The following is a 23,863-nucleotide window of genomic DNA, read 5'->3' on the forward strand; positions in this document are numbered from 1 at the left end:
ACTCCTTTTTGTTTAGGCTGGGACATTGTTGTAAACACTCAAACATGGCCTTCACTCTCTCTGATAGAGGCTGAACTTAAAGAGTCCCTGACCAATACCAATTTAGAAAGTGGTGATCTAGAAACAAATGTTTTCAATGCTTTCAAAAAATACAAAAACTGTATAGTCAAACAGGTTAAAGTCAGGGCTGAAAATTCTAGTTTGGCAAATTATGTGGAGAAAAAAATTGTTCCAAGAGGATTAAGGTTGTTTTTAAACCCAGGCTTTAATGCCAGAGAAGAAGATGGAGGCTTAGAATTTCTTGAAGAATGGAATGAAAAACTATCTGTGTGTGCACTTGGAATGATTGAGATGTTAATTAAGAGAAATGACAAAAGATTGGAAAAGATAAAAGAGGATGTAGAACTGGCCCTACAGGTAGTGAATAAGTTTGATCATGATCCTAACTTTAATAAACTAAATGAGGAAACAAAAACACATATATCTAGATTACAGGCAGAAATCAAAGTAAGAAAATGTAGAAAATTACATTGTGACCAAGAAGATTATCAAAATAAGAAAGTTTATGTATATAAATTTGATAAGGGCTCCTATGATTCGGGAACAGACATGTCAGATTTAGATACTGATGACAGGACCTCAAAAAACGATGGAACCCTTGGCTTTCAGAGCATAGGGCAAGGGAGTATAGGAGAAGACGAGGGGGGAGGAAGAGGAGGAGAGGCAAAAAATATAGCTCAAATAGGGAGGAGGTATCCTCAGCGAGAACAGAGGGAGAGGGGACAATTTGAGACAAAGGTCAGGAAACAGAGGGAGGCCACAGAGAAGACCCTATCAGAGCTATTAAATCCAGCCCCAGTAGATGATGAATTACAAATTATAAATCTTTCCTCTTTCAGCTTAAATTTGACACACATTGAAGTTTTAAGAAAGGGTCTCTCTTTTTGCCCTACAAATAAGCTAAACAAGTTTGATTTTATTAAAGACCTGCACCTGTTTGCGAGGAAATTAGTGTTGCATCATACTCTGTACCAAACCTCTGAGAATAGAAAAGATGAAGAAGCGCGAAAAGCTTTAACATCCCTCTTAGCTGATAATGAGGGACAAATAAAATATCTTGAAAGTGAAAAAACTTTTAGGACAAATTTAAAATCCAAATCAACGTTTATGCCCTCAATAGCACAGGTTCCTGTCGTCTCATTATTTGTTAAATCAGTTGAAAAGGAAATTGAACAGCTACCTGATGACTGGATTTGGTCAGATAATTGAACCCCTAAAGAAAGAAAAGCACTCAAAGAACTCATGTCAGCAAAAGGGGTAATATATAAGCCGGCAGACAAGGGCGGAAATCTAGTTTTATTAGATGAATCTTGTTATCTTAATGAGGCAAAAAGGCAATTATTGGATAAAACCCAGTATGAAAGACTTCAACGAAATCCTTTGTTGCAAATGAAATCTAAGCTTTATCATATCTTACAAGGAGCAAAAATGGAAGTTTTGATTTCATTGGATGAATTTAAGTTCATGAACCCGGTATGTCCAGTGATGCCCACCTTTTATATTATCCTGAAGATACACAAAAATAAGTCTCATCCACCCGGAAGACCAATTGTGTCGGGAATAGGGGGCATCAGTGAACATATTGGGCAATATGTGGATTCTTTCCTAAGGCCGTTTCTTCTTTCCCTTTCCTCTTACGTAAAGGACACTCCAGATCTTTTGCATAACCTAGATGATGTATCAGTCTCTTCACAAACTATCCTTGTGTCCCTAGATGTAGAAAGTCTCTACTCTTCCATACCGCATGAGACAGGAATTAATGCCTGTGAACATTTTTTGAGGTCAAGAGGTTCTGGTAGCAATAATCATACCATCTTTGTTATAAATCTTTTAAGGTTTATTCTTGAAAATAATGTTTTTGAATTTGATGGCTCAATTTATAGGCAGGTCAGGGGGACAGCAATGGGAGCAGTTTGTGCTCCCACGTATGCCTGCCTTCACCTGGGAGCATGGGAGTTGGACATCTTTGAGGATGTGTTCAGCTCCCATGTATCCCTTTGGATTAGATATGTGGATGACATCCTTATGTTTTGGGATGGCCCCCTGGCCTGCCTTCATGAATTCATCGATTCATTAAACAAAAATAATCGCAATATTTTGCTGACATATGCATTCAGCGATAAAGAGCTTCCCTTTCTTGATATTTGTATTAGAAAAGAAGGTAATTGCATTTCTACAGAGAACCATCGTAAGAGTACTGCGACAAACAGTCTTTTGAAGGCATCCAGTAGCCATCCAGAATCTCTAAAGAGAGGAATCCCTTTTGGTCAGCTCCTAAGATTAAAGAGGAATTGTTCCTCAAAAATTAAATTTGAACACCATGCTGAGATAATGTGCAAAAAATTCTTAGAAAGAGGATATTCACATAACTTGTTAAAATCCACCCTTAATAAAGTTAGAAAACTGAAACGAAATGACTTTCTGTACTCTAAGAAAAATGTCACCACTGACAATTATATAAGATTTATAACTACCTATAATTGCCAATGGCAAAATATAAGAGGCATCTTGTCTCACAACTGGCACTTGTTATCCCTAGATGAGAGAATTGTTGAAAAAATAGGAAGTAAACCCTTATTGACTGCAAAAAAAATATCCTAACTTAAAGGATAAGTTAGTTAAAAGTAGATTTGTGAGGTCTGAACCTGAAAAATGTTGGTTAAATAGATATCAACAAGTGAAGGGTAATTTTCCATGTGGACATTGCGTGTACTGTCCATATATGTTAAAATGTAAATAATTTTCTGCAAATACTGGGAAACACTTCGATATTAGATGTTTTTTGAATTTTAATACTATTGGAGTTGTATATCTTCTACAATGCTCCTGTCCCCTGTTCTATGTAGGGAAAACAAAACGTATGTTCAAGGACAGGATACAGGAGCATAGGGATGATATCCTCTATGAAAGGGATACTAGTGTAGCGCGGCATTTTAGAGATGTCCACAACAGCAACACTGCCTCTTTAAAATTTGTAGGTATTGATCAAGGAAGTGGTAGAGGAGGGGACAATAATAAATGTCTCTTAAACAAAGAAGCAAGATGGACGTATGTGCTCAAAACAGTGTCCCCTCTTGGCTTAAATGAGAGATTTGAGTATGGGTCTTTTCTAGGCTAAATTTGTTGGCCTTTTAGTTTTCTCTTTGATTAGGTCAATTATACTAGCTAAAAAGATTCTCCAGTCTTTTTTAATCTCAAAAGATATATAGATTTTTAAGAGTAATTGAGGAGTCTATTTAAATCTATATATATGAGCACTCAGCCTTTCCTTCAGCTGTGTATTTTGTAACACAAGTTGTTATAAAAGTAACGTTAGATTTTTAGTTAAGCGTTAAAAACATAAGCTGCACTCCATTTAGTATGCCATATATCTATCTATAGTCAATCTATTGATTCATGGGAGGAAAATGTTAGTAGTACTCCATGTGTCACCTAGATAGTTTGATTTGGAAGCTCTGCACACATCGGTCTCTCGGTATTGCTGTGAGTTTTACTTCTATAATTTTTGTTTGTGCTTCCTTGTTTATAATAAAACACTTTTCTTCCTCTTTGTATATAAATTGAGACCTAGATTTGGAGTTTGGCGTTAGCCGTGAAAACCAGCGTTAGAGGCTCCTAACGCTGGTTTTAGGCTACCGCCGGTATTTGGAGTCACTCAAAATAGGGTCTAACGCTCACTTTTCAGCCGCGACTTTTCCATACCGCAGATCCCCTTACGTCAATTGCGTATCCTATCTTTTCAATGGGATTTTTCTAACTCCGGTATTTAGAGTAGTTTCTGAAGTGAGCGTTAGACATCTAACGACAAAACTCCAGCCGCAGGAAAAAAGTCAGTAGTTAAGAGCTTTCTGGGCTAACGCCGGTTTCTAAAGCTCTTAACTACTGTACTCTAAAGTACACTAACACCCATAAACTACCTATGTACCCCTAAACCGAGGTCCCCCCACATCGCCGACACTCGAATAAATTTTTTTAACCCCTAATCTGCCGACCGCCACCTACGTTATCCTTATGTACCCCTAATCTGCTCCCCCTAACACCGCCGACCCCTGTATTATATTTATTAACCCCTAATCTGCCCCCCTCAACGTCGCCTCCATCTGCCTACACTTATTAACCCCTAATCTGACGACCGCAAAGCGCCGCCACCTACGTTATCCTTATGTACCCCTAATCTGCTCCCCCTAACACCGCCGACCCCTGTATTATATTTATTAACCCCTAATCTGCCCCCCTCAACGTCGCCTCCATCTGCCTACACTTATTAACCCCTAATCTGCCGACCGCAAAGCGCCGCCACCTACCTTATCCTTATGTACCCCTAATCTGCTGCCCCTAACACCGCCAACCCCTATATTATATTTATTAACCCCTAATCTGCCCCCCACAACGTCGCCTCCACCTTCCTACACTTATTAACCCCTAATCTGCCGACCGGACCTGAGCGCTACTATAATAAAGTTATTAACCCCTAATCCGAATCACTAACCCTATAATAAATAGTATTAACCCCTAATCTGCCCTCCCTAACATCGCTGACACCTAACTTCAATTATTAACCCCTAATCTGCCGACTGGAGCTCACCGCTATTCTAATAAATGTATTAACCCCTAAAGCTAAGTCTAACCCTAACACTAACACCCCCCTAAGTTAAATATAATTTACATCTAACGAAATTAATTAACTCTTATTAAATAAATTATTCCTATTTAAAGCTAAATACTTACCTGTAAAATAAACCCTAATATAGCTACAATATAAATTATAATTACATTGTAGCTATTTTAGGATTAATATTTATTTTACAGGCAACTTTGTAATTATTTTAACCAGGTACAATAGCTATTAAATAGTTAAGAACTATTTAATAGTTACCTAGTTAAAATAATTACAAAATTACCTGTAAAATAAATCCTAACCTAAGTTACAATTAAACCTAACACTATACTATCATTAAATTAATTAAATAAAATACCTACAATTACCTGCAATTAAACCTAACACTACACTATCAATACATTAATTAAATACAATATCTACAAATAACTACAATGAAATAAACTAACTAAAGTATAAAAAATAAAAAAGAACTAAGTTACAAAAAATAAAAAAATATCTACAAACATAAGAAAAATATTACAACAATTTTAAACTAATTACACCTACTCTAAGCCCCCTAATAAAACAACAAAGCCCCCCCAAAATAAAAAATGCCCTACCCTATTCTAAATTACTAAAGTTAAAAGCTCTTTTACCTTACCAGCCCTGAACAGGGCCCTTTGCGGGGCATGCCCCAAGAAGTTCAGCTCTTTTGCCTGTAAAAAAAAACATACAATACCCCCCCCAACATTACAACCCACCACCCACATACCCCTAATCTAACCCAAACCCCCCTTAAATAAACCTAACACTAAGCCCCTGAAGATCATCCTATCTTGTCTTCACCTCACCAGGTATCACCACCGATCCGTCCTGGCTCCAAAATCTTCATCCAACCCAAGCGGGGGTTGGCGATCCATCATCCGGTGGCTGAAGAGGTCCAGAAGAGGCTCCAAAGTCTTCATCCTATCCGGGAAGAAGAGGCGATCCGGACCGGCAACCATCTTGATCCAAGCGGCATCTTCTATCTTCATCCAATGACGACCGGCTCCATCCTGAAGACCTCCACCGCGGACCCATCTTCTTCCGGCGACGTCCAACTGAAGAATGACGGTTCCTTTAAGGAACGTCATCCAAGATGGCGTCCCTCGAATTCCGATTGGCTGATAGGATTCTATCAGCCAATCGGAATTAAGGTAGGAATATTCTGATTGGCTGATGGAATCAGCCAATCAGAATCAAGTTCAATCCGATTGGCTGATCCAATCAGCCAATCAGATTGAGCTCGCATTCTATTGGCTGATCGGAACAGCCAATAGAATGCGAGCTCAATCTGATTGGCTGATTGGATCAGCCAATCGGATTGAACTTGATTCTGATTGGCTGATTCCATCAGCCAATCAGAATATTCCTACCTTAATTCCGATTGGCTGATAGAATCCTATCAGCCAATCGGAATTCGAGGGACGCCATCTTGGATGACGTCCCTTAAAGGAACCATCATTCTTCAGTTGGACGTCGCCGGAAGAAGATGGGTCCGCGGTGGAGGTCTTCAGGATGGAGCCGGTCGTCATCGGATGAAGATAGAAGATGCCGCTTGGATCAAGATGGTTGCCGGTCCGGAACGCCTCTTCTTTCCGGATAGGATGAAGACTTTGGAGCCTCTTCTGGACCTCTTCAGCCACCGGATGATGGATCGCCAACCCCCGCTTGGGTTGGATGAAGATGTTGGAGCCAGGACGGATCGGTGATACCTGGTGAGGTGAAGACAAGGTAGGATGATCTTCAGGGGCTTAGTGTTAGGTTTATTTAAGGGGGGTTTGGGTTAGATTAGGGGTATGTGGGTGGTGGGTTGTAATAATGGGGGGGGGGTATTGTATGTTTTTTTTTACAGGCAAAAGAGCTGAACTTCTTGGGGCATGCCCCGCAAAGGGCCCTGTTCAGGGCTGGTAAGGTAAAAGAGCTTTTAACTTTAGTAATTTAGAATAGGGTAGGGCATTTTTTATTTTGGGGGGCTTTGTTGTTTTATTAGGGGGCTTAGAGTAGGTGTAATTAGTTTAAAATTGTTGTAATATTTTTCTTATGTTTGTATATATTTTTTTATTTTTTGTAACTTAGTTCTTTTTTATTTTTTGTACTTTAGTTAGTTTATTTCATTGTAGTTATTTGTAGATATTGTATTTAATTAATGTATTGATAGTGTAGTGTTAGGTTTAATTGTAGGTAATTGTAGGTATTTTATTTAATTAATTTAATGATAGTATAGTGTTAGGTTTAATTGTAACTTAGGTTAGGATTTATTTTACAGGTAATTTTGTAATTATTTTAACTAGGTAACTATTAAATAGTTCTTAACTATTTAATAGCTATTGTACCTGGTTAAAATAATTACAAAGTTGCCTGTAAAATAAATATTAATCCTAAAATAGCTACAATGTAATTATAATTTATATTGTAGCTATATTAGGGTTTATTTTACAGGTAAGTATTTAGCTTTAAATAGGAATAATTTATTTAATAAGAGTTAATTAATTTTGTTAGATTAAAATTATATTTAATTTAGGGGGGTGTTAGTGTTAGACTTAGCTTTAGGGGTTAATCCATTTATTAGAATAGCGGTGAGCTCCGGTCGGCAGATTAGGGGTTAATAATTGAAGTTAGGTGTCAGCGATGTTAGGGAGGGCAGATTAGGGGTTAATACTATTTATTATAGGGTTAGTGAGGCGGATTAGGGGTTAATAACTTTATTATAATAGCGGTGCGGTCCGCTCGGCAGATTAGGGGTTAATAAGTGTAGGCAGGTGGAGGCGACGTTGAGGGGGGCAGATTAGGGGTTAATAAATATAATATAGGGGTCGGCGGTGTTAGGGGCAGCAGATTAGGGGTACATAGGGATAATGTAAGTAGCGGCGGTTTACGGAGCGGCAGATTAGGGGTTAAAAATAAAATGCAGGTGTCAGCGATAGCGGGGGCGGCAGAATAGGGGTTAATAAGTGTAAGGTTAGGGGTGTTTAGACTCCGGGTACATGTTAGAGTGTTAGGTGCAGACGTAGGAAGTGTTTCCCCATAGCAAACAATGGGGCTGCGTTAGGAGCTGAACGCGGCTTTTTTGCAGGTGTTAGGTTTTTTTTCAGCTCAAACAGCCCCATTGTTTCCTATGGGGTAATCGTGCACGAGCACGTTTTTGAGGCTGGCCGCTTGCGTAAGCAACTCTGGTATTGAGAGTTGAAGCTGCGTTAAAAATGCTCTACGCTCCTTTTTTGGAGCCTAACGCAGCCTTTATGTGGACTCTCAATACCAGAGTTATTTTTATGGTGCGGCCAGAAAAAAGCCGGCGTTAGTTTTTCGGGTCGTTACCGACAAAACTCCAAATCTAGCTGTGAGTTTGCCAAATGTTTTTGCAAAGTTTAAATGACCAAGTCATTCTGAATTGAAGCAGCAACAGTGTAGCACCTGTATGCATTTATGGTGCTTTCTGAAATCTTGTCCGGAAGTTATCTGGCGGAGGCGAAGGGTGTCTTTATTGCCCACAACGGAGTTTCAAGTCTGACCTGTGTTCTTTAGATCAAAGATACGAGACGGAACGACTTGGGTAAGACAGGATGTCAGAGGTGGAGTCCTGGTCCGTTACCTGCATGCCTCTTTGAAATGCCTTGTATACCCGGATTATCCTGCTTACAAGTTAACAAGGTTGTATGCTTCTGTTTTCGTATATTTGCCGCATTGGAGATATGAGCCTCTATGTCTATAAACTGTAGTATCTGGCAAACTGACTTTTGAGGACGTTTTCACCTCGGTTCTGTCAGTCCTTTTGCAATGTATGGTACCACTTTCAATTAGTGACTTTGATACACCAAGCATATTCTAAGAGGGAATTCATCAAGATAAAACATCATTATTTCCACTCAGGACATTGTTTTGAGAACTTTTGCTCTTGCTTCATTGATAGGCAGGTTCTCTTTGCAATATGTTGTTATCCTGACATTTGTTACTGTATCTTTATCACTATGCTGTTTTGTATGTTCATAAGCTCATTCATATTTGCCTGTCGTAGTATTCCCATTTTTACTCAAGCTGTCCACTGCAGTGGCAATCTTTCAGTTGTAGCATTAGCATGCTTCTTTTTGTTTTTGATTTTATAAAGAAATTCATTGTATATTGAAGAGACCGATGTTTGTTTTGATGTTTCTTTGTTTGACACATTGTTTCAGCCATTTATCTACATATTACATCAATAAGGTGTTATTTTTTCTGAGTGCTGCTGTCCCCTTCTTTTTTCATAGTATTCTCATATAGCTCTCCTACAAAAAATATTCTGAATCTATATATATATGTATATATATATATATATATATATATATATATATATATATATATATATATATATATAATGCAGGAAAAAAGCAGGCACTCTCCGTTTAAATCCACAAGTTTTCTTTACTGTGTATCAAGTGACGTTTCTGGGTTTCACCCCTGTCCTCAGACTTACATATAATGTGCACAATTCATTCCTATACTTATACCCTTATCCTAAACCATTTACATAAATCATCTAATTAATTACAATCATTAGCATATTAAATATACCAAATTCACCTCGTGAATTCACCTACTACAACCTTTGGCTATCTATGTAGATAGCATACTGCAACCACATGTGCAGAATATGAAAACCTATATAAAAGATTCTAACGATGTCATCAGCTCACTGACGGAAGTCCCATTAAAAGGAGGGGAATGGCTAGTGACCTTGGATGTCACTAGCCTTTATACGGTGATACCTCACAATGAGGGTTTATCAGCAATAAGGAAAAAACTATTAAGTTGCCCTTTTGTGGGACCACCAATGGAGTTCATTCTAGATCTCTTGGACACTTGCCTGAAAAAGAACTATTTTAGATTTGAGAGACAATACTATCAGCAGTTGATGGGAACAGCGATGGGGTCCAATGTGGCCCCATCTTACGCAAACCTCTTTATGGCGGAATTCGAAGAGAGTGGCACAGAATGTTTCAAGAGGGAAGAAATTGTATATTTTAAAAAGATTCATAGACGACTTGATGATAATCTGGTCCGGAAGAGAGGAAGATCTACTCACCTGGTTTAATTAACTGAATATGGAACATATTACGCTAAAGTTTAAGATGAATAGAAGCCAAGATGAGATAGAATTCCTAGACTTAAGAATCTTTAAAGAAAGTGGAAGATTGGGTACAACAACTTTATTCCGCAAGTCAACGGATAAAAACTCCCTTCTCGAGGCAACAAGTTGCCACCCACCGGCACTAAAGAGGGCATTACCCAAGTCACAGTTCTTAGAGTCAATCGGAACAATACAGATAAAGATCGAGCTAAGCAACAGACAGAGGAAATGAAAGAGCGTTTCCTGAGAAGAGGTTATCAGAAGCGAACATTGGAACAGCATATTATAGAAGTGAATTCGGATGAAATGTTATCCATAACAAAGGACTACACTGCAGTATTTATGTTGAAATATTTTTATTCAAAAAATTTTTACAGATACAATAAATCGATGATCAAACATTCCAATGGTCAAAGGTCATTCAAATAATAAAGATATTACTCCAGAAATACACATTATGTCCCGCTAATTCAAGGTTGTAACAGAACATTCGAAAAAATCAATATAGATACCACAAACAACATTTCGTCTGGCCTAGTCCGTGTCCGCCCCCCCCCCCTTCTCCTAGAAGCCTCATGATAATGTATAAAAGGTTCCCACTGTAGTAGGAATGCTTTTTTATCGTTTAGAAATTCTGCTGAGGCACATGTTTTATCAAAATGGTATATCAACTTTTTTTTTATCAGTTCAAAGCTCGGAGGGAGTCCCTTCCAAAATTGGGCTATGCCTAACCTAACTATTGTGCATATCCATCCTCCCAATTTGTTATTGTGTCTAGAGAGCCCTGGTATCGGGAAGTGGAGTAAAGCTTGTTCCATAGTTAGCTTTATTGTTTTTTCAAAGATCTCACTCATGAGAGCTGAAGTTTGATCCCAAATCTCTTTAACATATCTACATTCCCACCACATATGTGGGTATGTCCCAAGCTCCCCGCATCCTCTATAACAAAACTTGGTTGATGGGTCGCCTCCTCCTCCTGATCTAGTCGGGAATAAGTACCATCTAAAGGCTACTTTAATTAAGTTTTCTTTAAGGGTTGCGTTTTGTGTAAAAGATAATCCACGACTGAGTGTTTCTCTCCAAGTCTCAACTGACCAGGTTCTCCCTGTATCATTTTCCCATTTTATCATTAAGGGGGGTTTGCTGTTTGGGGGGGGGGTTGTTAAATAAAGTGTATAAAGTTGAAATTCCACTTCTAATGTGATAATCAGCCAGGCAGAGCCTTTCTAGTGTGGTGGTTACAGGGGCTCTTTCATTCCCCATTATTTGATATACTCTGGATTTTAGTTGGAGATAATGGTACCAGATATTTCTATCTCCTATGTCTAGGTCTTGATATTGTGTATAAGATATCATTCTACCCTCTTTAAATACATCTGCAATCCTATAGAGTCCTTTATTGTGCCATTTCTGTTGTACAGTGCGGTCAACTGAGGAGGTTTGGGTTATTAGTGGTGTGATTGCTGATTTGTTATTTAGCAATGGGAATTTAGCATTCAATATCTTCCATATGTGTAGGGTGTGTTGAATTGCTATGAATTCATTTTTCTTGTGAGTGGTGGGGGTGTCAGGGGTCCATAATAGGTGCGAGAGTGGTGTAATGTTCATAACAGCAGATTCGATATTTAACCATTGTGAGTTGTTTTTAGTTTTGAACCAGTGTAAAGTTTGAGCTATGCGGGCCGAATAGTAGTATGGGATTAGGTTCGGGAGACCCACTCCTCCTATCTTTTTGGGGGAGCACATAAGTATTTTATTGATTCTGGCTCGTTTTCCCTGCCACACAAATCGTAAGATGTCTTTTTGAAGCTTATGTAGGTCTGAGAGAGGGAGGGTGATGGGTAGGGAGCGAAATAAGTATAATAATTTAGGTAAGAGAGACATCTTGACCGAGATAATTCTACCGTAAAGGGAAATTTTGAGTTTCATCCATTTGGCTATAAGAGCTCTGATTGTCTTAAACATGGGGAGATAATTTATATGAAAGAGGGAGTGAATGTTGCCAGAGAGATGAATTCCCAGATATTTAATGGATTTTTTAGGCCATCCAAATGAGAAGTTTAGCTCTATTAATTTTTTGGTATGGGCGGGAATTCCAACACCCAGAGCTTCACATTTTTCCCCATTGATTTTATATCCCGATAGGGTCCCAAATTGTTGAATTATTTTATATACTAATGGGAGGGATAATAGCGGTTTTGTTAATGTCAATATCACGTCATCCGCGAATAGAGATATCTTGTGTTCTAAGTGTCCCACCTCAATTCCTGATATGTCCCTGCTATCTCTGATTTTGATGGCCAATGGTTCAATGCTCAAAGCGAATAGGAGCGGGGATAATGGGCATCCTTGTCTGGTTCCGTTATTAATGTGTATTGGTGAAGATTGATAGCCTGATAATTTAACAAATGCTGTCGGGGAGGAGTATAATGATTTGATAGCCTTTTGAAACTCCCCCTTAATGCCTACCTTTTCGAGTACTGCGAACATAAAACCCCAATCAACTCTATCGAATGCCTTCTCTGCATCCAGAGATAGAAACAGAGAAGGCACCCGTCTCACAGTGGCCACATTAATAAGGTCTATAATTTTTCTTGTGTTATCTGGGGCTTCCCTTTGAAAAACAAAGCCTACTTGATCTGGGTGAATTAATTTAATAAGGAGTGGGTTTAGACGATTTGCTAATATTTTGGTGAATAGCTTGATGTCCTGATTAATCAGGGAAATGGGCCTATAATTTTGGCAATGACATTTATTCTTTCCTGGTTTTGGGATCACTGAAATTCTGGCCATCAACATTTCTTTTGGTATTTCCTTGCCCTGCATCATAGCGTTGAAAACTTTGACCAACTGTGGAACTAATAATGGTTGTAGGGTTTTGTAGAAGATGCCAGGGTATCCGTCAGGGCCCGGGGCTTTAGATCCTTTTAGATTTTTAATACTAAGTTTTATTTCTTCTTGTGTTATGGGGCGATTTAAGGAGTCTAATTCCTCTTCTGTTAGTGATGGCAGTTTACTATCTCCGAGAAACGAGAGTAAATCTGATGTTCTATTTTTGCCTTTATGTGGATTAGGGATGTTATACAATTTAGTATAGTAGTCTGCAAATAAGTTGGCGATATCTTGTGGGTCATTAGTGGTCTTGTTATCTGGGGATTGTATTTGTGGGACAGTTGTGGTCCTAACAATTTCCTTCAATTTGTTTGCTAACATCCGGTCAGGTTTGTTCCCGTAAATATAGTATTGTGTGTCAACAACTTTTATTGATCTGACAGCCTCCGAATTTAAGAGTGAATCTAGTTCTGTGTTTTTGGCTTTAAGCTCGGTTATTAGTGTACGTGAAGGATTGTGTCCAAGTTGTGACCTAAGTCTATTCGTCTCTGCTTTTAAACTTAGCAGTTTGGCCTCCCTTTGCTTATTTTGTTTGCTAGATTCGGATATGAGTAGACCCCGTGTGAAGGCTTTCAGTGCCCCCCATTCTAGGGCTGGATTGTCGGTGGAGTTATTGTTAATTTCGATAAATTCAGCAATTTGTTGCTTAATCGTGTCTAAAGTTGGGCCTTCTCTAAGTAATGATGCATTAAGTGACCAGGATTTCGCTCTTTGTGGGTTAATTAGTCCCGCCAATGTAGTTTCCACTATAGAGTGGTCTGACCAGGAGCAGTTAGTAATGGTTGTATTGACTATTAGGGGGACTAGGATTTGGCTTACAAATATGTAATCTATTCTAGATTGTGATGCGTGCATGGGGGAATAATATGTGTAGTCGTGTACCCCTTGATTCATAGCGCGCCAGCTATCTGTCAGGTTGTGATCTAGGGTGAAGTCAAGTAATATCCTACTAGATTTTATGGATGTGTTAGTGATTGTGGATGCTTGTGTAGATCTGTCAATTTTATCGTTCATGGTAAGGTTAAAGTCACCCCCTATTATAGTTTTATATTTTTTCCACAACGTTAAGTGTTTGCTGAGCTTAGAGATAAAGTTGGATTGCAGCTCGTTAGGAGCATATACATTCACCAACAGAATTGGGGTATTATGGATTGAGCCTTGTATTATGATATATCTGCCTTCTTTATCCCTTATTACAGATTCCTCATGAAAATTTAGGGATGAGTGGATGAGCACTGAAACTCCGCATTTCTTTTTCGGGCCTATGGCGTGAAATTGTGTGGGGTATACCTTATCCCAATATTTAGGAGTGAACATAGGTGTAAAGTGTGTTTCCTGTAGCATCACAATCTTGGCATTCAGGGCTTTATATTCTAAGATTGCCTTTTTTCTTTTGATGTCTGAGTTTAAACCCCTAACATTGTGCGAAATAATTTTTATAGACATGGTAATTGTTTAGAGGGAGCAGCCTTATTGCGGTACCTTAATATCCCTAGAAGTAGAATCAGGACTTCTATCCTCTGAGGGGGGGCCCCCCGGACCAGGCCAAACTTGATTCTCATAGCTGAAAAGCATAATAAACCTTCATGGAAGTTAAGAAGCAAATATAGTGTTACAGATATCTTATCAACAGTTAGTGTCTTTGGAGTGGCAGGTGTATAAACCATCTCATAGGTAGCATGGAGTAACCAAAAGAAAGATGACCAATGATATAACAATAATATATTAGAAATCAACATTGGAAATAATAGAATATATGTGAATTGAAAAAACAATAACATTTAAGCAGCATCAGAGCCTGAACCTGAATTTAGCTCAATTTGAGTATGGGGTTATGGAGATCGGAGGGGGGTTAAGGAGGGGTATTGGGGTGGATGAGGGAGGGTGGGGATGGGGAGGGGAGATCCTGAGATTGTATTGAACTGGAATGAACATCAGTAACCCCTCTTAACGGGGGATACGGGAAGTACAACTTAAGTAACCCTTTATAAGGCTAGGTGTATCTCAATCTGTCTACCAGGCTAGAAACTTTAGGGTGCTAAAGGTTGGCTAGGGTTGAAAGGTAGTTAGTGCCTAGACGGTATCTCTCAGGGGTAAGGGTTATATAAAGAGTATGTCACCTGGGTACTTGAATTTAAATGTAACTACATAGAAAAAAGAGGGCACACAAAAATATTAAACTTCAACAAAGGAAAGAAAAAAGAAAGACAACATATCAATCTGCATTGGGCATAGCCCATCTCAGTGTAACAGTCACAGCTGAAAGTGAGTTAGTCTTATAGTGCTCAATGTATATTGATCTACTTAGCTCTCATGACAAAGTATTCTCAGTCTCATCAGATTCTGTCTCCCCAGATTCTTGTCTGGGATCAATTCTTTGTTTCTTTGCCTTGCCATTTCTTCCCACTGGAATCCATTCCTTCTGGAATGATTTTCTTGGTGGTGATGACCCAGTAGGTGTAGATGGTATATCAGCTTGGATTTGAAGACGGTGAAGCAGAGCCTTCCCTTCTTCCAGGGTATTGCAGCTGTAGCTTCCATTCTGATATGAAAAAACCAGTCTGAAAGGAAAATTCCACCTATATTTTATGTGTTCCTTCGCTAGGGCTGCAGTGATTGGCTTCATATCTCTTCTTTTTCGAAGTGTGATTGGGGCTAGATCTGTGAATATTTGTATGTTGTGCCCTTCAAACTCTATGCATTTTTTATCCCTGGATGCTTTTAATATCCTTTCTTTGGCATGATAATAATGCATTTTTAGAATTATGTCTCTGTTTGTGTTTTGTTGCGGTCTTGTGAGGGCCCTGTGGACCCTGTCCATTAGGAGAGAAGTTGGATCAATATCCGGGACTAGTTGCGTGAACAACTCGGTGATGGTTTCTTCTAGATTTTTGTAAGTCTCTGGGAGGTTCCGGATTCTCAAATTAGACCTCCTAGATCTATTTTCTAGATCTTCTATTTGATCTTCAAGCCTGCTGATGTATGCTGAATTATCTTGGATGGAGTCTCTCAATATAGGGATTTCCTCAGTTACATTATCTAACTTCTCCTCCAATTCTGCCGTTCTCTCCCCTATTTCCCTAAGATCTTGTTTTATTTCAGATAGGGCCGTCTTGAATTCTTCTTGAAATAGAGACTTGATCTGTTGTAGAAGCTCTTTGTTAGGTTCTTCTGTTCTGGCTTCTTCAGATACTCCAGGGCTCTGTGCCTGTGGGCTGGTTGCAGAATTAGGAATGCTTTTATCCAGACTTTTGTGTTTAGATTGTGATCTTGAAAGGCACTCCTTCACTGTTTGTGATTTATTTTTCATCTTAGAGCTGTTAGGAAGTGGGAAGAGAAATCTTGTATGCAGGCTTCCTTGTGAAGCTGCTTCTTTATGTGATATTTAAGCCAGTTTATTCTCAGGATCTCTGTGTGCTAGTCAGGGATTTTTATTCATAACTTGTATTACCCCATACTTTGTAGATATTTATGTTCAGAGTTCAGGCATCTTAGCTATCTCATGTCTCACCGATTTCACATGAAGCTTATAAAAGGAGGGATATGATGCTAGGGTAATGTCTCTCTTGTCCAATGACTTGTAGGCTCCTGTTAATCCTCTACAATTATTCCCAGGCAGACCGCATTATTTACAGCAACCTAGGTAGAGGATTTGGTCTTATTGGAGTCTTGTAAGGAGACTATTTAGGAGAGTTTGGATTAATACTCACATTGGTATGAGTTATTGAAGGGTGTTATGCTTTCTATGTGCCAGCGGTTGTCACGCTTCTGTATTCACCAGGGGTAGTTTGTAAGATGAGCAATAGGTGTCCTTGGGAAAGTCCCCTATTGTCGGCAATGGCTGAAGCGTATTGCTTATATCTTTAAAGTGACAGAGCCCAATTCTGTGTTTATGGGTGGTCAGCTATATGGTGCAGGCAGACCCGTGCTGTGAGTCTGTGTGCCCGGTATCTATTGCAATAGGTGTAGTCTGTAATGGAATAGTCGGAGGGTCTGGTGATTATGCTTACCCCTTCCAGTGTTCCAGATGCTGTTGTCAGCCTCTTGAATTAGGCCTCTCAGTTGGGCCCACTTTGGCGTGTCTGTAGATTGTGCATGGATAAGATGGCGGATTTTCGCGCCACAGTCTCTCACGATATCTTACTTGTGGTAATCGACTTGGCTGTTGTCTGCTTTGTATTCCTCTGATGGTAGTAACCTTGTTGGTAGCTGCAGTTGAAATCTTGACTGCTGAGCCGTGAGAGGCCGCGTGCGCGCCCACGCCTGTTGCTTGTTGGTAGGCCTCGGTGTTCTGGTATCTCTGAGCCGGAGTTTTCACTCCTTCTTGAGTCCTGGGATCTTCTGTGTCTCTCCGGAGCGGAGCCCCGACCCTCCGGAGTGGCACAGTGATGTTATTTCTGTGAGATGCGATATCCTTTTTGGCAGCGCTTATTTCCAGCATTAAAAGTGGTATGTCTTCACCTCTGGCTTCTAGCTGATGCCTCTGAGGGTTCGTAAGCAAGGGTGGTTGCTAGTGATTTCCCCTTTTATTTTTCTTCGTTTTTGGGGTCTACCACGAGTTCCGGAGCAGGCCACAGCCGCGGTCTTTCCTGATTTTCTTCCGGTACTGATGTTCCGGCCCCCGGTGATCTCGCCCAAAATCTTTCAAAGTTTGTTTTAAGGGGGTTTAATACCTTCTCTAGTGCCTATGGATTGAAGTTAGGGTTATTGCACTCGAAAATAACAGCTTTTTATCCACTTTTTAGTAATTTATGTGTGGAGCTGCCTAAACCTGCTTCCTCTCCTCTTGCTGGCAAACTCCGCCCCTCTACACTGCAGTATTTAAAGGGATATCAAATCCAACATTTTTCTTTCATGATTCAGATACAGCATGTGATTTTACACAACTTTCTAATTCACTTCAATTTTTCTTCATTCTCTTGGTATCTTTTGTTAAAAGGCAGGGAGCCGGCCCATTTCTGAAACACTATATGGCAGCAGTTTCGTAAGAATATTATCCATTTGCAAAAGCACTAGATGGCAGCACTATTTCCTGTCATGTAGTACTAATGTTATACATTAGCAAGAGCACTAGATGGCAGCACTATTTCCTGTCATGTAGTACTAATGTTATACATTAGCAAGAGCACTAGATGGCAGCACTATTTCCTGTCATGTAGTACTAATGTTATACATTAGCAAGAGCACTAGATGGCAGCACTATTTCCTGTCATATTGTTCTCCAGATGTTCTTCAACACAGAATATCATTGTAACAAAGTAAATTTGATAATAGAAGTAAATCTGAAACTTTTAAAAAATTGTATGCCCTGTCTGAATCACAAAAGAAATAAGCTCTGATACTTGCATTGCATGACAACATCTGATCATGCACATTATTGCATTTAGGTTGTGTACATGATAAAAGTTCTCAAACCTGTGATAACCATTAATATTCAAATCTGTCAGATTCTATACCATAAAGATAATTCCAAACAAATTTAAAGGGACACTCAATCAAAATTAAACTTTTATTATTCAGATAGAGCATGCCATTTTAAACAACTTTCCAATTTACTTCCATTAACAAAATCTGCACAGTCTTTTTATATTTACACTTTTTGAGTCACCAGCTCCTACTGAGCATGTGCAAGAATAAGTGTGTATGCATTTGTGAATGGCTGATGGCTGTCACATGGTACGTGTATGCATTTGTGATTGGCTAATGGCTGTCACATGGTACAGGGGGAGTGGAAAAAAACAAACTTTTAAAATTGTCAGAAAAAAAAATCTACTACTCATTTGAAGTTCAGACTAAGTGCTATTGCATTGTCTTGTTATCTTGCATTTGTTAATTATGCAAATATACTGTGTTGACTACCTCAACAATTTTATAGATGCTAGAATACATATTTATTGTCTGTATTTCTCTACCAATATTAATTTCATTTGTACTACACTGGAAACAATGGTAGGTGGTTGTGTGTGATCACGTTGAATCACTGCTTCCAATAGACACTTTTTATTTAGTTGTGCCATTCAGCTGACAAATTAAGTGTGTAGAAACTTTAGAAATGAAAGCAAGAGAAAATTTTGGAAATTGGTTAAAGGGACAGTCTACACCTTAGTCATCTTAAGTTTTACTTTAGATTAAGCTGCAAATTAGCCCCCTGCGCGGTTTCTATATCATGCAGCAGTAACAGTAAAAAAAGTTATTTTAAATTGAATATTGTTTCTGGTCACTTTGAAATGGCTGCCAAGCTCCACCCACTCATGATATCACAATCTGGGCTGCATTAATCCCTTATCGACCACAACGTACCAATCAAGGGTTAAGGGTTTTCTTGTTTATAATATTAATCTTAAAATTCCCATAGAAATATGTCGCTGGTCCTTAAAAGGTTAACGCATTTAGTAGTTACAAAAGACTCACTCATTGGATTAAACAGACTGTCAATGCTATTAAGCAGAGTGCCTAGATGCAGACCAGAGCATGATGTCATCAGTAGGCGGAGCTTGCCAGACATTTCAAAGTGACCAGAAACAAGTCATTTTAAAATAACTTTTTTACTGTTACTGCTGCATGATATAGAAAGTGTGAAGGGGGCAATTTGCAGCTTAATCTAAAGTAAGACTTTAAGATGAGTAAGTTGTAGACTGTCCCTTTAACTCAATCTAATGGTCATTCAGGATAAAAACATATGAAAAATGCACATGGTTTACCATCTATAAGTCCAAAATTTTTCACTGGCATCTCTAAAGGAGCTTCGAAATCATCAGGAATATATCTGCGAACCCTGTGAAAATACAAAATAAGGTCAATGTCATTTATATAGATATATACATAGCCTCTACCTAACTACAAACACCCACGGCAGTAACAGTAAATTGAACACATAAAAACACCTGACGATGCACCGGATTTGCCATATCACCACCTGCAAATAACTTACAGGACCATAAATCCATGATGAACACACATAGAGACCTATCATAAGGGGCATCTTACATAGCCTACTTAAAGGGACAGTCTAGTATAAATTAAACTTTCATTATCCAGATATGACTTTTAACTTTAATCAACTTTCCAATTTACTTTTATCATCAAATTTTCTTTTTTCTCTTGGTATTCTTAGTTTAAACTAAACATAGGTAGGCTCATATGCTAATTTCTAAGCCTTTGAGGACTGCCTCTTATCACATGCTTTTTAAATCTCTTTTCAACACAAAGAGACAGAAAGTACACATGGCCCATATAGATAACACAGTGTTCAGGCACAGGGGGTTATTTAAGATTTAGCACAAAACAATGTTAAATTTAAGACAATAGATAATAAACAGTCACAGTCATGTGATCAGGGGGCTGGAAGAAGGTTCCTAGATACAAGGTAATCACAGAGGTAAAAAGTATATTAATATAACTGTGTTGGTTATGCAAAACGGGGGAATGGGTAATAAAGGGATTATCTATCTTTTAAAACACTAACAATTCTATGGTAGACTGTCCTTTTAAAGCTACTCTCCTCCTGGATAAAGAGATCTGCTGAGGAACAGGACACTCCCACTAGATACATAGTAGATGTTTAGCTGGGTGTCAAGCACAGCAGATCTAGGTGTATGAGAGTTTATATGTATTTTTCTTTTACAATAATTGTTGCTTAAAAGGCATTGGGGGTGTAATAATTAATAATTATGCAGTCAATACCACACTTGTTTTTTTTATATTGTTTGAGATCATTATGTTCCTTGGGTCTTGTGAATCATATTGTGCTGGGAAAACGATTATGTTTAGGTGTAGTGAGTGGTATTTGTATTCATTGTACAAAGGTTAAACTCCCAGTGACACTATAGGACACTTTAAATCCAGTGATACTCTGCAGTGATGCTGTAAATGTGCTCTGCAGGTTCTTGCTGATAGTTTGTGCTAGTGTTAAATTATTGACCTCCTAACTTTTGGGGTGCAGAGCAGCAGTAACCAGGAACCCAGATCTAATGGAGATTGCATCTATGCCTCTAAATTTAGGCTCAGTCAGTTACATTTACTAACAGCCTCTTCAGGCTCAACAGTTCCTCACTTATTGTGTTATTCTATGAAGCCCATTTACTAAAGAATAGAGAATGTGGTGAGATTAGTAAATTAGTTCCATATGTTACCATAGGAACTGCTGAGATTGGAGATTTTAAAAGGGTGGAGAGATTGCTAAGGAACCTACCACACTGTGCATACTCTGTTACGAAACCAGGTGGACCTAAACTTGTCCAGCAGACACAAGTCCTAAGTATTGACAGATGCCCATATGAAGGTAACAATATCTCTGTGCTCATCTGTAACATACATCAGGTGTATAGATACCTATGAGCAGGCTTTTTAAAAAGAAACAAAAATAAAAAGATTGTAAAAAAAACTTCAACCAGCTGCCCAGACTATGAGAAGATTGACGCTAAGATAGTTGACATGCATTTAATTTGCCACAAAGCTACCATCATCAGTTTCAGTCTGGTGAGAGAGTGCAGATACAGTGGGTTATGTTCGATGAGCAGCAAAAAATTACTTAGTCAACCTCATTATACTGTAGCAATTCCTGAAAAATTACTAGGTCACTGACCCCAGGTCTCCATCAAAGCAGAATGTTCAACACAAACCTATTTGCACCAAATAACTATATAACTTGTTTGTTCATATAGGGCCAATCACACACCCCAGATCACACCACAGTTAAAAATTCAGGTCCTCACAGGCTTCTCTGTGCATTCAGTGCATGTAGAATCACCAATTGTGTGTATATATATATATATATATATATATATACACACATACATACACACATACACACACACATACACATTCACACAGGTGGCCCTCTGTTTACGCCGGTTCAATTTGCGCCGTTTTAGAATAACAACCTTTTTTTCAGTCATGTGACTGCTATTGAAAAGCTTTGGAAAGCAGTGCACTAATTAAAATAGCCAGTAGGTGGAGCTGTCCACTTGTTTTGCAGCAAAGTTATGCAACTTAACAGCCTTAAATTGATCTGTGTACACAGAGCAGACATTAGCTATCGAGCAACAAGATTTAGCAGCCACTTCCCTATTATCTTCCTGTCCAGCTGCTTGAGGTGAGGGTGCATAACTGCCTATTAATCACTGCAGATTGAAATACATATAATAGGTGCAGACCCAATATTATCTAACATAATAACAATGCAAAGAACTGTTGGCAGAAAAATGCAAGTAAAAAAATGTTTTTGTTCATTAAACTTAGTTTGATGATGATGCAGTCTGTTGTGTGATTATTTAATTAGGTGCTGTTAGCAAATGTTTTTGTTCATTAAACTTAGTTTGATGATGATACAATCTATATTATTAGGTTTATAATGCTGTTTAGCATTTAAAGTCTTCATTTCAAAGCTTTAAAAATAATGTATTAGGTGTTACTTCTGACAATTTTGAGAGGGGCCTGGAACCTAACTCCCTCACTTCCCATTGACTTACATTATAAAATGGGTTTTAATTTACAACGGTTTCGATTTACAACCATTCCTCCTGGAACCTAACCCCGGCGTAAACTGAGGGCTACATATATATATATATATATATATATATATATATATATATATATATATATATATATATATATATATATATATATATATATATATATATAAATTTATGCTTGCCTGATAAATTCATTTATTTATGGTGGTAAGAATCCATGAGTCATTACTCCTAGGAATTTCACTCCTGACCACTAGGAAGAGGCAAACTAGAGCTGCCACCAGAAAAAAATAATAATAATAAAAAAAGAACCAAAATCTAACAAAATATGGGTGCGTCTCATAGACTCTCACCACCATGAAAGAAATTAAATTTATCATCAGCGAAGCATAAATTATATTTTCTTTGATAAAGGTGGTGAGAATCCAAGAGCCATTACTCCTGGGAAACTAATATCCAAAAACTGTCCACAAGTAATGAAAACGGGACTCAATTATATTTTTAATTTAAAATTTTGAGCAGGAAAGATGTAAGCCAGACGGAAAAAAAACAAGGAGCTACTAGAGCATCCACAAACTCCACCTGAGGATCCATAGACCTTGCAAAGTATCTGGGAAGCTTGTTATTTAACTGAGAAGCCATCATGTCTATTTCTGGAAGACCCCATAGATTTACAATCTAACTGAAAATGTCCAGGTGAAGAGACAACTCCCCTGGATAAAGAGATTGGAGACTGAGAATATGCTTCCCAATTGCTCACTCCTGGAATATACACTTTACAAAGATTGCTCTCTGCCCAAGTCAAAATCCGGGACACCTCCTGGGGGGGCGGAGCCGACAGCCAAAGAGACTAGACGTGAGGCATGGGAGCTCCTGATTTTATTTAATTTTTTTGGAGATTAATTTTCAATATAGCACCCTAGTCTGGAACGTAGAAAACGAGGATACTGAGGACATAATCTCATACGACCTGTGTACTATTTAGATTGTTGGCCAAGTACATATTTTGATCCAGACCTTTTAGACGGATCAGAGCCGGTTTTGAGGCCTAGTTTGCTGACTCTATCCCTGCAAGCACGCTTGAAAGAGTAACTAATATTAGAGTTGGCTCTGTTTTCCTCACTTCAGTACGGAATATGGAGGATCTTATTACCGCTTTGCAGAACTGTTTTGAACTGTTTTGAACAGTTTAAGAACTCGCTTATACAGGAGTTGGCCTGCCTCACAAAGTCTACTAGTCCCAGCTACGCCATAATGGCGGAAGAAACAAGGAGTGCACACCACCAGAACGATAGCGATCATACGCGACACACTGCAGGCTCCACATTTGATGGAAGTGATTTGGAGAACTTCCCACTTCATCTTCACAGATTGGAAGATACTACACTTACCCTACTAGCTGGCCCGTGTGGAGAAGATTCCAAGCCGGGAGTCCGGATCTGCAGTCCCATGGAGGTCCGCTGGACGCGGCCAAGGGAAGTGATGGGAGGCGAGTCCCTTAATGAGGCAAACGTTGGCGGCAAGACACGGGAGGACCAAGCAATACTGCTTTTAGGATCGCTGCAGAGGAGGCGGACATTTGCAGGCTGGATCAGTGAGAAGCAGCGGCACGCTGACCCGACTAGCTCTGCACTCCGCATTAGAGAGACACTCATCATTCCCTCTGAAGGAGACATGCTGTGCCTGTTCTGCTCG

At 38.9% G+C, this 23,863-nt stretch overlaps 1 protein-coding gene across 1 annotated transcript in view; it reads right to left on the minus strand.

The window, feature by feature from the left end:
* The window catches only part of PEX16 (peroxisomal biogenesis factor 16), a 122,858-nt gene that overhangs the window by 3,904 nt on the left and 95,091 nt on the right, over positions 1 to 23,863 (minus strand). The window contains exon 10 of the mRNA XM_053720293.1: positions 19,397 to 19,470. Coding sequence (XP_053576268.1) covers positions 19,397 to 19,470 — 74 coding nt within the window. The remainder of the gene's footprint in view (positions 1 to 19,396; positions 19,471 to 23,863) is intronic.

This window comes from Bombina bombina, chromosome 7 (genome assembly GCF_027579735.1).
Source record: "Bombina bombina isolate aBomBom1 chromosome 7, aBomBom1.pri, whole genome shotgun sequence".
Lineage (NCBI taxonomy): Eukaryota > Metazoa > Chordata > Amphibia > Anura > Bombinatoridae > Bombina > Bombina bombina.